Source organism: Sylvia atricapilla, chromosome 1, assembly GCF_009819655.1.
Source record: "Sylvia atricapilla isolate bSylAtr1 chromosome 1, bSylAtr1.pri, whole genome shotgun sequence".
NCBI classification, from domain to species: Eukaryota; Metazoa; Chordata; class Aves; order Passeriformes; family Sylviidae; genus Sylvia; species Sylvia atricapilla.
Window position 1 is genome coordinate 70,471,101 of NC_089140.1, and position 17,188 is coordinate 70,488,288.

A 17,188-nucleotide genomic window follows, 5' to 3' on the forward strand; every position below is an offset into this window, starting at 1 on the left:
GTGTGATGCCCGAGTTCAGTACTCCAGCACGATTAGGGGAATTGTCCTGAAAAAGAAAGGTTGGCCTCATGGGCAGCTTTCAGCCTCCTCATCACGTGAACTGGCTTCACCAGAAGTTCTGGGGATTAATCTGGGATAAATATCCAAGACAGTCTGTGGCCCTTGGCTCCACAGATAAACTGCAGCTAAGCAGTAGGAATTAGAAGTACTCTTTACAACGAAGTGAGATGAGAGTCCTCAGTACCCTTCTCTTCCTAAGTACAACCCGAGCACATCCTCACACAGCATTCCCATCAGACCCTTCAACTGCCCTGCAATCAGGCAAATCTTTCCAAGCTTCTTCCCTGCTCCCAGCAACTCCTGTTGCCCCTCCGTTTATTTTGGAAATAGAAGATCCCACCTGGATTTTAGCCCAAATGCAGAAGCCATGAGGTTAGGATAGGCTTACCTGTTCTGAAAGGGCTGAAGTCCAAGTCCCGGGTCTAACACACAAGGACAACCTATTTCTACCAGGAGATCTCCTATATCTTAAAGAAGTTTAAATTGAGATACAGTATCTTGACTTCAGACATGAGACTGACCTCAGTTTAAGTCAAATACTCTTGGCTCTGTCTCAAAAGTGACAAATTCTAACCAAAATGGTAGCTTGCCAAAACTCTCCATAATCCCATCCCTATACCCAGCAGCAGTGATTCATCATTCTCAGTGATAAAGGACAGTGCATGCAAACAGGTACTTTTTTTCTTTTTTTTTATTGCTGTTAATTCAAGGAAAAAGGTTGCATAAAATCCAATCTCTTCTAGAAATATAAGTGACCTTTCCAGTACATTTCAAATATCAAAGTATATGGTAAACATACAAATAAAGAGAAGGTAACATACCTCCTATTTACAGTACAGTATTTTAAATCATAAAATAAGTTCCATAAAGTACAACTGGCAGGTAATTCACAATACAAGTCCATTGGTGGTTTAACACCCTCACTTCAACTCAAACGCAGTTCATTCATTTCAAGTGGTCCAAAAATACCCAGATCAAATAAAAATTTTAATCAAAATAATTTTCATTTACTACTTAAACTTTTTTTTTTTATTTTTTTTAAATTAAAGCTTTCATCTACCTCCCTCCCCTTCCCCGCCCCCCCCCCCCATCCCCCAAGAAAAAAGTTTCAAAATGTACACTGGTGCTATAAATATAAATGCTACCTATGAAGAAATGTAGTAATCAAGCTTTTTTTTTTTTTTTTTTTTTTTAAACTTCAAGTTTTTTGTTTGTTTAGCAATTTATTAGACGGTTGAACCAAAGACTGATTTTGTTTTTTCATCCCTCTACTGGACACTGGGTCTGATTTTAAGAAAAAAAAAAAAAACATTTCTGCCATGAACTGTGAGGAATGCCAAACCCTATGGATATACAGTGGTAGTTGTTCATCGGTGTTGAATGCAGCAGTCAAAAAACACACTCGTCTTCCAGATAACCTCAGTGCACTTTAGGAAATCAAATATTACCTGGAAGCAATTTAGTACATATATTGGCTTTTAAAAATAAAATAAAAAATACAGCAGCATTAAACTTACTTACTCATGATACTGACATGTTTAATACCATCTTAACACTCATTTCAGTCTTTCACATTATACCGTAATTACGCATAGTGGTAAATTGTTATAAAATAGTGACTTTGCTATTTGGTAGACAGGTTCTAATACTAATACCTGACTATTTTGTAGAAAACCATAGCTTTTGTTCAGTTTGAAATAAAACATTTACATTCTAAGTACAATGCAACACTGTAATAGTTTAGGAAAAAATATTCAATCAAGTAATGTTCATTCTGTGTTGACACGATGTAGAATAGCTTTAAAAAAGGAAAAAATGCTGTCAACTTTCATTACAAACGCAAACACACTGAGTACAACATTCATACCATTTTTTTTCACCTTTGTTGCTGAACATACAGGCTAAAAAGCTACAAGGGGAGAAAAATCTGTCAGTTTAAGCTCTTTCATTTTTCTAAATCTGTTCCAGTCCACACAGTTTCAGCCCCTTCCTGCTCTACGTATTTTCATTTGTTTGGGCCTCTCGTGAGCTGCGTATCTGTATTATTATCAGGTATAATACACATACAGTATCGTGTTTTCCTTTGGACTCTGCTAATAGGATGTCTGAACATCTCCCCTCAACTCATGAGCATTAAATTTAGATTATGGGCAGGGTCTGTATGAACTGCTAAACACTCATGCAAGTCCAATGAATCCACGTGGACAACCAGGGAAAGAAAAGAAAACAGCAGCATAAGGAGAACAGGGAGGGAGGGAAGAAGATTGTGGTGGGGAACATGACCAAGTTTCTTCTTTCACCATATGGCTGCTCCACCAGTGATGTCAGAGGTCAGAGGAATTTATTTTGTTTTTTAAACTGCAGTAAACATTGCACATGTCTCAAGTCTTCAGTGCAAAAGCATGGTTCGAATGCTCTGTCTGATTGTTTGGCTGTGTGTGTGAATTACATGCATTACGCAAGCCTCTTGTAGAACCAGGAGGAGACCAAGGACTCAGCTTTCTTCTTTTGTACGGAACAGAGGTGCAAAAGCAATGAAAAATTCCAAAAGAATATAAAACCGGGAATGTCCCAAAACACAAGACCAACCTCCCCCTCCCACACACACCTTCCCCCAATTTCCCAAGCTTCAGTTTAAGTAGGCAATGTTTACTTGTTTCAGTCTGCAGAATCCAAGGTATCATTGGAAGGGGGAGGGGGAGGTGCGTATCTCAGTCTGTAAGTGCCTAAAACAGGAAAGAGAACTACTAAGTCACTGCTCACAATTAAAATGGATTACAAAACCACTACAAGGTATCAAAATGGACATGCTCTTCAAAAGGCACTATCATCCTCCAGTCCTTTTAAAGTAGGTCCTCAGATTTTATCCTATTTTCTTCCATCCTCTTGCTAGAACTGTAAGTTTAAAATAATGATATAGAGTGTAGATAGAGGGCTTGAGCTCCACTGGAAAAATGAAAAGAAAAGATGGTCCCCCATCAAGGCTCATCTTTCCTGTTCTGGTCCAATCAAACTATTAAAGTCAGAATGGGAACAAGGGCAGGAATCAAAAATAGCTTGTGCTCGAGGCAAATCCTGCATTTTCCCCATTCTTCTGGACAGAGAGAGAAATGGAAGCTACTCTTTTTATATTTAGTTCCAATTGCTTTCTGCCTTTTTGCTGCAACCTGTCTGAAAAGTTAAATGTATTGCATGACGGGGCACAGAAGGATGGCTGATTGTGCAAAGGTAAGCCCTAGAAAACATCAAATATCAAATGGCCAGTCTATCGGTTTTTCTTTCAATTCTCAAAAGTTTTCGGAATCCAAGGTCACATCATTGACAATAATTGATATTTTTCCCTTTTCACCAATGAATTCTCTCAAAAAGCACCCCACTGAATGGGAACGGGAAAACTGAAACAACATGCAAGTCTCCACATAATGCCAAAATCAAACCAGTGGAAAAGGAATGACAATTTAGGACTGGTATCATTTGACTTTCCAGCTCTGAACCCATTTTCAACTCCACGCTGTGAACCCCGTTCCCTCGCACTGTTCTACAAGATTTTCAGGCAGAGATAGGATACTTTGCAGTTTTAGAGCAGGTCACTAGTGCACAACCATTTACACGAAACATACACACGCACGCACACCTTTCTGCAAGACCAGAAACAGCACATTCAGAAAGGTAAAGAGAAACTGCTAAACTCAAAAGCAAGTCCGCTGGGAGTTATCGTGATTACCTTGTTGACTGGCCTCCATGGATGACTGCTTACAGTCCTGCGCATAGTGTCCACTTACACCACAATTGTAACATGAAACGTTCCCATTCTTCTTGGGTCCCGACCCATTTGTGTTGGCAACTACGTTAGGTGCTGGATATACAGGATAGAACCTCCCGAATCCTGCCATCTGCTGCATACCATAGTTGGCTTGGCTCCCCATCACTGGGTCATGCATAAGCCCGTTTGCATACGGAGACTGAGGCAGGAAGAACGGAAGTTGTGTTCCATTGCTTTGATGTGCTTGATTGAGGTAGCTGCCATTGCAAAGTGATGGCAGAGTGAAGAAAGATGGAACTCTGTAGACTTGTCCATGAAGTGGGTTATGATAAAAATAGCTATTAATCTGAAGGCTGCCATTGGTCCCACAGCTACACCTACGTCCACAAGAACCGCAAGGGCCAGATCCCAACTGCTGCGGAGGTAACATTGTCCCGTTAGTGTTATTATTCCCAACAGCGTTTATGTAGGATGTGCTGTCACTCTGTGCAGTGCTGTGTGTTAGAGCGGGGCTCGGGCTGGGGGCAGGGCCTGGCGTGTGTGTCGGGATTGCAGGAGGAACAGTGGACTGGACCTGACCAACGCCGAGGCCAGCGGACTGAGGTGGTGAGGAAGTTGCTCCAGTGCTCAGCACGTTTGTATTCTGGTTGGGCAACACGGTGGTAGCGTGAGGGCTGCCTGGCAAAGTGTACGAAGCTGGTGGAGGTGGCGGTGCTGCTGTGGAGAGACCAGCTGCTGGAAGAACTACCTTGAGATTGGTAGGCTGAGGGATTGCTCCTGGGTTTCCCTCAATGTGAGGCACCATTTGATTCAGTCCTACCACCTGGGATGCAGGTTTAGTGATGGGATCTGTAGTAGGAACTGGGGATCCTGGGAAACTACCTGGATTGTGGACTGGGATAAAGGCAGTATTTGGTGATCCAATACTTAAGTTTCCTGTCGGCTGCTGTGGTCCATTAACTGTGCAACTTTCTGATGATCCCTGTGGAGAGGGGATTTTCAACCTATGTATTGCCAAATGCAAAGCAGGGCTACCAGGCTGGACAGAATGCGGAAGGAAAGAGGATGGGACTGGCAAAGGGGAAGCCATGAGCTCAAGGCGTTTCTCAGGTTCACCAGAGGTCACTGGGCCCATTCCCGCAGGAGGGGAATTCGCAGACTCTCTCACCGGCGAGACAGCGACGGGTGTGGTAACCAGCATTCCCATGGTTTTACCGTCTGCAGATATGGGTGGTGGGACAACTGCTTCAGGCTTTTGGGCAGCGCTGTGCATCACACAGTGTAAGGCAGGCATGAAGGAAATATGCTGGAACTTTGCATTCAAAGGATCTTCTGAAAGGCTCCCATTTTCATTATTCACTGCAGAGATCTGAGCAGATGATTTGTTCATATTTGATGAACTGACAGCACTGTAGCCTGTAAACCTGGTTGTATTTTGATTCCCAGAGTCCTCAGAATTGCTGTCTGTATCTGTGGGGACAAAAGCATTTGTCAGTCAGAAGAATGAATCTCAGGCAGCAGAGAATCCCATGCCCTGGGCTCATTTACTCATATGAAACCTATGGGGTTTGATGACAGGAATGATAGTTATGTCTTCCCAAACTGTGACAACTTCGAGACTCTTTTCATTCATCCAAATTAAGCTAGGTCCATTTTAATGACTTGCCTATACCCACCTGCCTAACTAGCTACTGTGCCTTTGACTCGTGTATATCTGCAAATGTGAAGAGTAGGACACAGAATGAATTAGCAATTTGCATCTGTCTAGAAAGATATTAACACAGCCTATTAAAATTTACGAGTGGAAAATTCTCAGTACAAAAAGATGGAGCTCCTGGACATGCCATGCATAATTTCATATAAACACAGCCCCTTTCATGCCTAAGTTTTCCACATTATTGTACTGTGGAAATTTCCCAAGAGAGCTATATCACTGAGGCCAAAAAATTATGACATATGTTTAGTAACCTAAAACTCAGTGGTATTTAAATGGTGCTAGAAGCCCTCAAACCGCCCAATCATGAAATCCACAAAGAAAAACGTATTCTGTGGCTAGTTCAGAAAACTAAATACCTAATCAAACTGGAAAACTAACAAAAAAAAATGCAAGAAAGAGATTAGTCTAGGAATAAAGGCATTCATGCACACTCTCCATAAATACAACCTCTGTCTTTTTCTTCTTCACTATCAAAGCTTTCCCGCCCATCATGTCGTGGACTAGAAGGAGAGCTGTAACTTTCAGATGATGTTTCTCCACACGTATCGTGACCAGATCCAGCATCCAAATTCAGATCTAAAAATAGATGTTGTCAGTTTTATTTTTGATCTCAGTGTATGGAAGCGAGGTTATTTTGGTTTTCTCACATTTCATGCTAGTTGAGATTTTTGTCTGTTCCTACTTAATTGCATCTGTCCCCTGTATTCCTATCACTTCCACTCCCAGCACTCAGGACTGGTTTCACCCCTAAATTTGTAATGAGTGAATCCTTGGCACTAAAGAAGGTGATCCTGAAAATTGTTATTTATGCAAAGCAGAGAAAAGAATGATGACTCTGCATGATTCCTGTGATGTTTATACCAATCTGTACTACAGCACCGATTTCCTCTGAACAGCAGTGATCCAGCATTTCCGCTGGCAGAGCTGCAGCGCTCCTCAGTGACACCAGCACAGGCAGAAAGCTAACTCAGCAGGACACGGCAAAACAATGCATCACTTCACAGCTCACTCTTCCAGAACAGGCTTTAACCAAACTCTATCAACAAATCCTGCTTAAAGAAAAAGAGATGAACAGAAAAAGTGGTAAATTGTTCTCGAAATTCTGAATGGATCATGGGACACCCGTTTGCTGAAAATCAGCGTTCAGGGTGGGTAGCTACTATGGTTTGGCTTTCAAGTTCAGCCTCAGAGGGGAAGAAGAATGACAAATTCATCCTCTCAGGATCTAGGACACACTAGCTGGAAACCTCAGGCCACAAAACCTTGGTTAGCAAAACTTCAGGACAAAAACTAGAACACTAATTATATTAATAATAATAATAATAATTTATAAATAAAATAATTTCTCTCCCCTTTTTTTATTGCTACTGTTAGTTTAACATGTTGGGATGGCTCATCAAAAAGTTGCCTTAATGCTTCAATTCTTTAAATAATTTCCTGGATTAAACCCATAATTGCTTAAATTATTTTAACAAGTACTTTGAACATCTAATATAACCTTAACTATAGCTTTCCAAAATTGTTCTAGCTTTGCTAAGTTTGTGAACAATGAGTTCTTAACCTTTTAGTCAAATGCCGTTTGTAGAAGGCAAAACCACCTGCCCATAAAACATACAAATAATTTAGAACGGGATCTAGCTGGAACTCTCCAAGGTAAGAAGCAGTGAGAAGAAAGAATGAAAACTTAATCAAGATTGTATCACAAGTGGAAGCAACAGAAAGACAAGACACTTTTAAGACCCCTTTCAACACTTAGGCCAATTAGGTGGTGTAGAAAAAGGCAAGCTCTTTCTCAGCCTTCTGTTATGAGAACTACATATAGGAGAGGCAAGGGCACAACTGATATCAGGAATTTAGAAAACATCACAATAGCAAAGTCAATGGGTAGCACAGACCTTTAGATATTTGTAGTAAAGCTTGGAGACTCAGTTTACTAAAGGAACACAAATGTAGTTTTGTCTTACAACTGACTGATGTACACAAGTCTTGGCCTAGACATTACATTTAGGAACACCCTAATCTGAAAACCCTGCTAGGGCAGCATACACAGTACTGTGTTGTACCTCAGTGGTCACTTGATTTAAACACTACAGTTCATCAATGGTTCACACCACAGGTTTTATACAGGTTTCTTGTGAACCACTACACAACAGATGAAGAAACAAGTAGGTGCAAAGAGTACCCTAATGGCAAGATGCTCCATATCCACACTTAGACAGCTGTATTTCATATGGAAGTAGCCCAACAGTGGCTGCTTCTGCTTTTACTCCACCCCATAAGCCAACTTACGCAGACTCACTAGTATTTTGCCACCTATACACAAAGAGACACACCCCAAGCAACTGGATACACAAGAGTAAGTCTAGTGCATTCTATATAGCAAATCAAAGCACAAATTGGACTGCCAATATACTGACTTGCACCAGAACATTTTTCAGACTTGTGCTTTCCCCTTTACAGAAGACCTCAAATAAATCAGCTACAGGTTCTGTTTCTTACTAACAGCTTTGGAAAAAGCACCTCACCTTTTGCTGTTCCAGTACGGATGTGCTGTGATGCTGCAACTCGAACTCCATTGCTCCTGTTAGTCAACCTGCAGTCAGTTTTCTTTGCTTTCTCCCTGTGTAAATAATTTCATGGCTTTTTTGCAAATGCATGAGCACAAATAACCAACGATGAATGAACATGGAATGACACTGGAGACGAAGGCAGTGACTCCAGGCCACAAAGTGTAGATATAACAACAAATTTAAATAATGAACAATTAAATAGAGGCTGCTGGTGCAATATACCAGGAACTAAGCTGCCAGCAGCGTTACTAAACACTATGAATAAAGATCTATATAAGAAAAGACACCAAAAAGGAAATGGTGGAGCAGACAGTAAAGTCATTTTTGAAAGCTGATGTGTGTAATGCAGCCCTACACCAGTCCAGCACAACAGCATCTGGAAACTTGGAAGTAGGCAGAGTATTAGGTAAGGATGGAAGTGCTTTCACTTCTCACAGTGCAGAGTTGTGTAGCCTGCAGGAAGTTGTGAAGCCCTCTGATGTGCAAATTATCTTCAATAAGACGTTTCAGCCAGTTACCACCCACTCCATAATGTGAAAGGCTGCTGTCAAGCCTCATTTGATTTTCAGTATATTCTGGACAGCTTTACACCTTTTAAGTTTCAAATAAATATAAGGGGAAAAAGGTAATTTAGTATTGGTTAAGAATGTACTTCCCACTCCATCTTTTTATTAAATGCCAAGTGATATTTTAAGAAATTAAAGTATTCACTTAAACTCTATTTTTTGAGTTACTTCTTTACAGAATATAAAATAAGGACTTTTATGCAGCCTAGCCTCACACTATTCCAGCTCTTATGCCACTACAGCAAATAAAAGTACTTAATTGACTGCAGACTCTGTTATCAGAGTGAATGCATTACACTTAATTTCTGGATTACTGGTTACATTGGAAACCTACTTTTCCAGCTGTGGCTTTCCTTTCTTCTTGCTTACTGTGGACAGACTTCGTTTTTCCACTGTGTGCTAGACAGAAAATACAAAGACACCAGTCAAACAACAGAATTGGAATGGAAGCCCAGAAAACACACCTTCTAGACCAACAGGTCCTCCAGTCCAAGGGTAGTGTGCTCACAGGTACTATAACCACCCAAACAACCACTTGTTCCATGCATCCAAGCCTGTAAAATAATGCATCATGTCTTGTGTTTACACGAGGATCAGCAAAACACTCAGCAAATTACTACTTGCAAATATGCCAGAGATATCAATCAAATTATTGTTTGCATGCTGTTCTTCCTCCAGAAGATAAAAACAAATGTGTTTCATCACATACCTGCTAAAAAGGCTGATCACCAAGCTTAAGGAGCTACAAAATTTTACAAAATTTGTTGATGTAAATACAATTATTTGATAGTTGGAGGTGGGAAGTACATGTCACAAATTATTTCTACATAGTGACAAGCAGATACCTACTATTAAACTGGAGGTTTAAGCTGCTAAACTAAACTCTAGAATAAAATACAAGCACGTAAGAAAAAACATAGGACCTACACAATTTTTAAAGTATGCTATTACTAACTGTAATTAATAACTCATATTTGGCATGGAAGTAATACTTATGAAAACTCTGAAATAATCTCTGTCCAAATCACTGTATCTGGACTTCCTTTAAATAGCTTTCCCTCTGCTTTAGTAAATTAACCCTTTTCTTGCTTCAAGCTTGCAGTATTTCAAGCTTTGATGCAGCCTACCATTTCATGTTTAGAAGCCAACCTCAATTCATTACCCTGCTTTATAAAATAAGGAAACTATTTTTGTTTGGCTTGCTATTCCACACATAACAATCAATAACCAAATTCCAAACATAAATAAAGTAATATCAAGCAATTCTAACATTCTGAGTTTTTAATATATAAGCAGTGAGCAAGCTTCCTTCCCCAAATTTCATTAGTAGATACTTTTATTTATAAATAACCATTCTGCTTAGCTATATTCACAATGAGATTGAGCACTGAAGAGACACAAATCTCAGACAAAGTGTATATACATCCATCTATTAACTTTTTTCAAAGATTATTACTTAAATAAGGCAGGTAAAATAGAAAGAATATGTTTAACCTGTTGTACCTACTGTAGCATTAATACAGATTAGCTACTAATATAGTTTCTAGTTTGTTCCTTGCAATAACAAAAATTGCCCAAGTGTTCTGGAATCCTCTCTGATGACAATGCTACAGTAACAGGAAAGTGCCTGATTAGAAATTAACATTAGACTTCTGATTACTTCATTCTGCTGGGAAATTTTATTTAGAAATTCATAAACAAAATATTCAGCTTTCTGAGATAGTGGTAAGGAATTATAAAGGGTTTTCTAAACAAGGTAAGTCAGCAGCAACTTCAACACTTATTTTGTATCATTTTAGGAGCACTTTTCATCTGTGAAAGCTAAATCTCATCATGCGTAGTGGACAGTCTTCTCAGGTGTTTCAAAATATGGTTTTAAAGAATAAAGACCAACACACCTGGTCAAGTAGGTTAGTACAGTGTTCTGGGTGCTGCTGGACAATACAGCTTTTCCTCCTCCAGTCCATTACCCCATTCTGCTCCGAGTGCTGTATGTTAAGGCTATCCAGTGAAGAACATTTTGCACTGCTAGTGCTGCTGAAAAAAAAAAAAAAAAAAAAAAAAAAAAAAAAAAAAAAAAAAAAGCCCTGGAAGTTATGCTGATGGAAACAAACCTGCAGGCTTTTCTTACCAACATGCAAATTTTGCATCATGTTGGGTAATTCTGCTTTCAGAAAACCCTTGGAATTTTCAAGAGATTTAAAAATATGTAAATTACAGCAATTCTTGTGCTCTGAAGTTATGATCTGACCATAGCTGGAGTTCCTTTTTCATCTACTATAATTTGATGTAAAATTCAGAACAACAGAATTTGTAGAAAACAGTAATTGAGGGAAGAGTTTCCTTGGATATTTCTACACACAAAACCTGCTATTTTCATACCAGATGTGTGGAAATATTCCAGATAGAAATGTATTCTGAATTAATTTTCTTTCTTCCTTACCATTAATGACAAAACTGGAAATACTTTGCAATCCATTTCAGAATTCATTAGATGTTTAAGGAAAGGAGCACACAGTGGCCTTTACTTTGGACTTTACAGTGATTTCCACTGCTCTACAGCAGTTGGTCAGAAGCAATATTTAACTAGGTCTGGGACCACTGGTCAACAAAAGCTGCTGGAAAATAGTCAGGGCTCTGACAGAGTCAGTAAGGCACAAGGACCTATAACCTTTTCATATCTCATACAAAATCATGTCTTACTGCTGGCTGGATGCAAAAGAAAAAAGAGTTAACACTTTTAAATTCTTATCTAAATACTTATGGTGGTAATTGAAAGTGCCTTTTAATTCAGCTGTTGGCAAGCTGCTTCACAAAGGTTACTGCAATATGAAATGTTACTCAGTCCCCATGATGGCAGAAATCCAACTCACTTGAAAGCACAAGACATGCTGAAGTTCCAGTAGCTACTTATCAAATACCTCTGTGAGTAAGGGCTCAAACTACTTAAAAGATGCACAACAGAATATTAAAAAAAAAAAAAATATTAAGAAAATGGCAAGAACCCAAGAAGGTCCCAAAAGACAGACATCAGCCCCTGATTGCAAAGATAGAAGCAAGGTCACTTTAGAAACTTCTGTCAAGCAGAGGTAAATTATTTCACTGCCAAATTTGCAGTTATCTCATGGAAACTGTAGGATTACTTAAGTTTTTGTTTTCTATGTGTGATCTCATTCCTACCAGTAATTTTTTTTTGACTTTTCAAGAGTAAGGCTGCAATACTGAATGAAAACAAGAGGTAGACAGATGCACAATGTACCAATGCTATTTCAGATGAACTGCTTGTGACTCTAAACAGCTTTATGTGTATTTAAAATAGAAAAGTTTCATTCTGTGCCATTTCTTTACAACCCATAAACAGGCACAGATTTTAAGGAGACAGACACATAAACCAAACAGGAGAGGACTAACTGACCTCTAGCAGTCAAGGAGTAAACACATTTACTCCTTGACTGTACCCTCTTGGATAAACAGAAAATAATAGTTAGCTAAAGGAATTTCTTTCTTAGAACTTTGTGGAAATGTTTGTCCCTCTCTTTCCTACCTGAAAGATAGATCCTAAACTACAGTCAGCCTTACTGTAATTCATTATACAAGAAATAAAAAACAACAATTTCTTTTTTAATAACTATAAGCTACTGAATTTGGATCCTGCTCTGATGACTTTGTAGTAGGCTGTATACTCAATCTGTGATTATACCAAGTGTAATCACAGATTTTGTCAAGATGAGATTTTCTTCTTGAGGAAATATAAATTTAGAGTAGGCCAGTTAAAAGCCAAAACAGACACAAACCACCAAGTTGTCTGGTGGTGAGTCCAGAAGAATTTTGTCTGTTAAAGATCTGTGGACCTTAACCAATACTGTTCTGTGCTCCATTTATATTCTAATTACTCGAATTACAGGTAAATTTTCACCACAAGATAATTTTCACCTTTTACAAATAAATCAACACTGAACAAAATTGCAAATCATAATAAATTTTGTATCCATTTCCCCCCCTTAATTTAGTTGAATTAGTGCATAACTATGTGCAAACATATCTGAAGTTTTTAATCAAAGTACCTTAATGAGTGAATTCACATTCGGTACTTCAGGGATCTGAAGGCATATATAACCTACTTTAATATGGTCAGGAACTGCTTCCACTTATAATGGACACAAACCAGCAAAGTGTGCATGCATTTGCCAGCAAGCAAATAAAAAGCTCCTATTTGAGGTTACTTCAGCTTCTAATCAATAGCACTGGAACTTTTTAGTATAAGCATGGGGGTATGTGACATAGGAAAAATACATGCCATACAGATTGATGCTAGTCATCTTATGAAAATCAAAACATCAATTCAAATAGTGCAGATTCACAAAATTTGGGGAAGAAGAGCTATCCAAGTGACCTAGACCTGCAGATTTAGAAATAGGGTCTTCTGAACTATTTTTCTCATAGCGATTAAGTTAACAACCTCCCAAACAATCAAAATAAGACCAGAACACCCCACCACAAACAAACAAAAACTCCATAAACAAGCTTTCACCTAGAAGGACACATACTCTCAAAGCACTAACAAATTTCAGTTCAGACATGTAACATGGCCACATTACATCCTAGTACCTACTTGGCAACAGGACTTTTTCCATTATGTTTCTTGTGTACTGCTGTGTGTTGCATTACATCTGGAAAAGAAACCGAAAGCATAATTTCAACAGCAATTCAATTTCATCTTTTAAATCAATCCAGCAAATTCATCATTCCATCATTACCAGGCACATAGCAGAAGACATCTTCATTAAACAGGCCAGGCTTAATTTACAGTGCTGAAATTAGCAGGCGTTGCATAGAAGACAAATCAGTTTATACAGATGATATAAACAAGACTCTTTACCTTCCATTCCACAGAAGAATGAAACAGAGAGGAACTATGACAATGTTAATGTTTGCTCACCTCTATATTTAATTCTAAGCACTGAATGCATGATTGAGTATCACCCAGTATAAAAGAACAGAGAGAGAAGAAAGGGATGAGTCAGAAAAAAACCACATTTTGTAATTTCTTCTGAACTACTGAAATTAATCTCAAAACTACATCACACATTCTGACTAGCAAACAAAGACAAGTCCTACACTAAAGTACTGCATCCTGAACTTGAAAATTCACTATGCAAGTAAAGCTTTACAAATGACATCTGATAAAAAGAGATACTGCCTCAAGGCCAGGCTGGGTAGGGCTCCAAGTAACCTGGTATAGTGGAAGGTTCCCTGCCTGTGGCAGATGGTTTGGGACTTTAAGGTTGCTTCCAACCCAAACCATTCTAAGGGCCTATGAAGAAAAACTAAGAACTTCAGAGACACAGTCTACTGTTTTCTTTAAGGCAACCCTTAAATTTTAATGAAAGCAACTTCCCTTAATTCCAGCTATTGATGATCTTAGTATTCTTGCTACTTATGATTTTGACTGAACTCCTGTCAATCCAACATATAAGTCCAAATTATGGTTTAAAAATTTGAGAAAAAAAAATCCTGATTTTTAAACTTCTGGTAAGCACTTCACTAAAATGGCACAAAAGGTGTTCTGAAATGCATCTGTAGTTTTACTAGGTGAAGAGATTTATGTGTTTTTAAGAATAGTATATAAAAGACGATTTGAGCAAATACATTGCAAATTTACTTGGTCTGTTCTGAACCGTTAAGAATATGGCTATGATTATTTTCAAAAGAAAAAGCTGTTCAAACTGCATATGTTGACTACTGAATCCACAGAGTTCAAGAGCAAAGTTCTTATGTGAAAGAGGATAAGAGTGCTGTCATCACTCAAAACCCAATGTAAGTGTTCAGTGGTCCATATTCACCCATCAGTACCCTTTCCCATCCTTTCCACCCTCCAAGAGCTTTTATTTATTTCCTTCCAAAAACAATGCAAAACTGGCTTGCTGCTCCTTTCAGAATTAAACTACTGACCAGCCACCAGGTTGCTACTTCCACATGTGAACTGCTCTTGAGGCATTTAAAAAACACCAGCTTTCAGACTGTAATCAGTACTCACTACAGTACCAAACTTAGTAACAGTCCAGGGTAACAAAGCAGCATTGGTTAAGAATAAGAAGAGGAAAACGTGAACATCATTTCTGTGCGAAACTAGAAGCTAAACAAATTTGGCACATTTAAAGTAAAACAGTCTGCAACCCTTGAAATACTGCATTTAACTCTGAACACTGGTAACTGAAGAATAAATAGGTAAAGGCACAGAAGTCTATAAATAATCTTAGCTGAAGTAAATTGTGAAGTATATATTCCTGGTTGTTCAACACAGCTCTGAACTTCTGCCTTCGAGCTGTCTATGAGTGCTGCCACTTCTTGAGTTACAGAACAAGCTCTTAAGGAAACTGCTGAAAGTACACAAAAATTCTTCATTTGCATAGCAGATTTCATTCAATTTTTGTACCACTTAATACCAATGAAGAAATCAGTCAAAGTGTATGATTTCCAGAACTGAGTGTGGTAAAATATCTCAAAACACCACCTTTGAGTACACAACTACCTTCCTCCTGACTTGAAGCTTCTGAACTGTCCTCCTTGAAGTGTTCTGCTGTCTTAACCGTCTTCAAAGAGGGTTGTAAGTTACCTGCAGAGAATAAAGTTCACGTAGTAACTTTATAGATCTTGAACAACTGGACAGTTCCTGAATGTTTGCACTAAACTGGAAGCTAGGGAAATGGAAGACTGAAATTACTGGTTTGCTTGTGGCAGCAATTTGAACATTGTGCCCTTCAAAGCAGGCCATCTCCAAGAGTAAAGGCTCTTAATAGATCCTTTTATTTTGAAGAAAATAATGTTGAAAATAATTTTAATGCTATGGCACCGTTTCAAAAGGCTGTGATTGTGGTAATTATTAGAGATATCCCTACTATGTTTCACTTCAGAATTTTCTTTTTAATCATTTTGTGTTACAGCCAGAAATGGGAGGAGAGCAACAATAGTAGCATTCTTATGCAACAAATTTTACTCCTCCCCTGTCAAATCATTCATCTGCCAAGAGAGACCTAATTTGGGCTAAAGTCTTCTAGTGCCCTTAGCACAGTCTTCACACACCATTTTTGCCTTTTTATGCCACACAGGATGAAAAATAAGTAGGAATAATATTAACAGTTTTGTTGCAAAAATACCACTTCCATGTTCTGAAAGAAGACTTAGCTTGTTAAAGAATCCAACTCTAAGAGTCTACTCTTCCCCTCTCAAAAAGTTCAAAGTTAGTACAGGTAAAAGCATCCAAAAGCTCTTGCTTAGGAGCTTGAAACACTAGTAAGAAGATCCTTCTGAGTATCATCTGCATTGAAGACACTAAATCCCCAGAGATCATGCTCTCATGTTGGGATCAAAAGTCTTACTCCAACCTGAAAAATTGTCCAAACAACTGAAATTATAAACCAGGAGGGAGTTGATTTATTTCTTCCTTAACGGAACCACAGCGGCATAATCAAGCTTACTGAATATTTAGTGTGAAATCCCAACTATTATTTAAGGTACAAAGACCTTTCACCAAACACAGAATTTACTTCCACATAGGTTTTACTAAATAACTTGGTATTTCTGTGAAAAGATATTTTTACTCCTGACTCTATATAGCGACCGAAGACCAATTTAAGCCACAAATGCTCTGTCTATCAATTAATCCTGCATGTTCTATTCAAGAACTAGATGAGATTTTTCTTAAATATATTCTTCCTTTCCCAACACCGTCACCACATGCAAAACGTGCCACTACGACTAACTTGCAGTAACAAGTAGCAAGACTACAGGAAACCTAAAAACCCACAGAAACTAACAATAAAAAACCGTCACGGGCTATTTAACTGGAGTGATTTTGGCAAGAGGTGGGGTGAATACTTTTGTCTTACTACAGCCAGCACCACAGGAAATGTGACTGTGGGCTACCCTGGACAAGTCATCTAGTCCCCCTCCTCAAAAGAAAAACAACTATGCTTATATTTATCACACTAATTCTCTTCACCAAATGTTTTCTTAGTATCTAACTCAATGTCAGGGCCTGAATCATGCCAATGGGCTTTGCAACTCTTTCCTGCTCTCCCAAGAGCTTCACCTGCCCACAGTGAAGATTTAATCTGGTACAGTGCACTTTTGCAATTTTGGGTGTGACTGCTGGGAAAAGGACTGGCAGATGCCTCACCCAGGGCCTCCATCCTTTGGCCTGAGAGCTGCGTTTGAGCTCAGGCCCTTGCCTGGGGTGCACTGCTAGCACACCTGTGCCTGGACATGAATCTTGCTGATCCTGCTCTTAACCGTGACCCATTGGCTCATTTTTCTGCCTTGACCTCAGACCTGCCTCACTACTCTAGACTTGTCTGGCAATCACCAGGTTCTTGCCTGCTCCTGGTCCTAATCTTCCTCGTAAGAAGTTAAGCCTAATGCTTTCTGTCTTATCCATCAGAGAGAACAGATCATCCTCTTTACATTAGGACTCTTTAGTATTTGAAGACTTAAATCATCTTCCATTTGAGTT

General features: G+C 38.8%; 1 protein-coding gene across 4 annotated transcripts in view; it reads right to left on the reverse strand.

Moving 5' to 3' along the window:
• Positions 1 to 733: 733 nt before the first annotated feature.
• ZCCHC2 (zinc finger CCHC-type containing 2) overlaps positions 734 to 17,188 on the reverse strand; it is a 44,023-nt gene continuing 27,568 nt past the window's right edge. Inside the window, exons 7-14 of one of the 4 annotated variants that reach the window (XM_066326054.1) lie at positions 15,209 to 15,292; positions 13,289 to 13,346; positions 10,575 to 10,710; positions 9,011 to 9,075; positions 8,066 to 8,160; positions 5,988 to 6,116; positions 3,785 to 5,293; positions 734 to 2,786 (exon numbers count right to left, since the gene is read on the reverse strand). In XM_066326054.1, coding sequence (XP_066182151.1) covers positions 2,719 to 2,786; positions 3,785 to 5,293; positions 5,988 to 6,116; positions 8,066 to 8,160; positions 9,011 to 9,075; positions 10,575 to 10,710; positions 13,289 to 13,346; positions 15,209 to 15,292 — 2,144 coding nt within the window. In that variant the 3' untranslated portion in view covers positions 734 to 2,718. Of the gene's footprint in view, positions 2,787 to 3,784; positions 5,294 to 5,987; positions 6,117 to 8,065; positions 8,161 to 9,010; positions 9,076 to 10,574; positions 10,714 to 13,288; positions 13,347 to 15,208; positions 15,293 to 17,188 lie in introns of all 4 variants that reach the window. The other 3 variants (XM_066326045.1, XM_066326072.1, XM_066326063.1) reach the window with 3 other exon arrangements.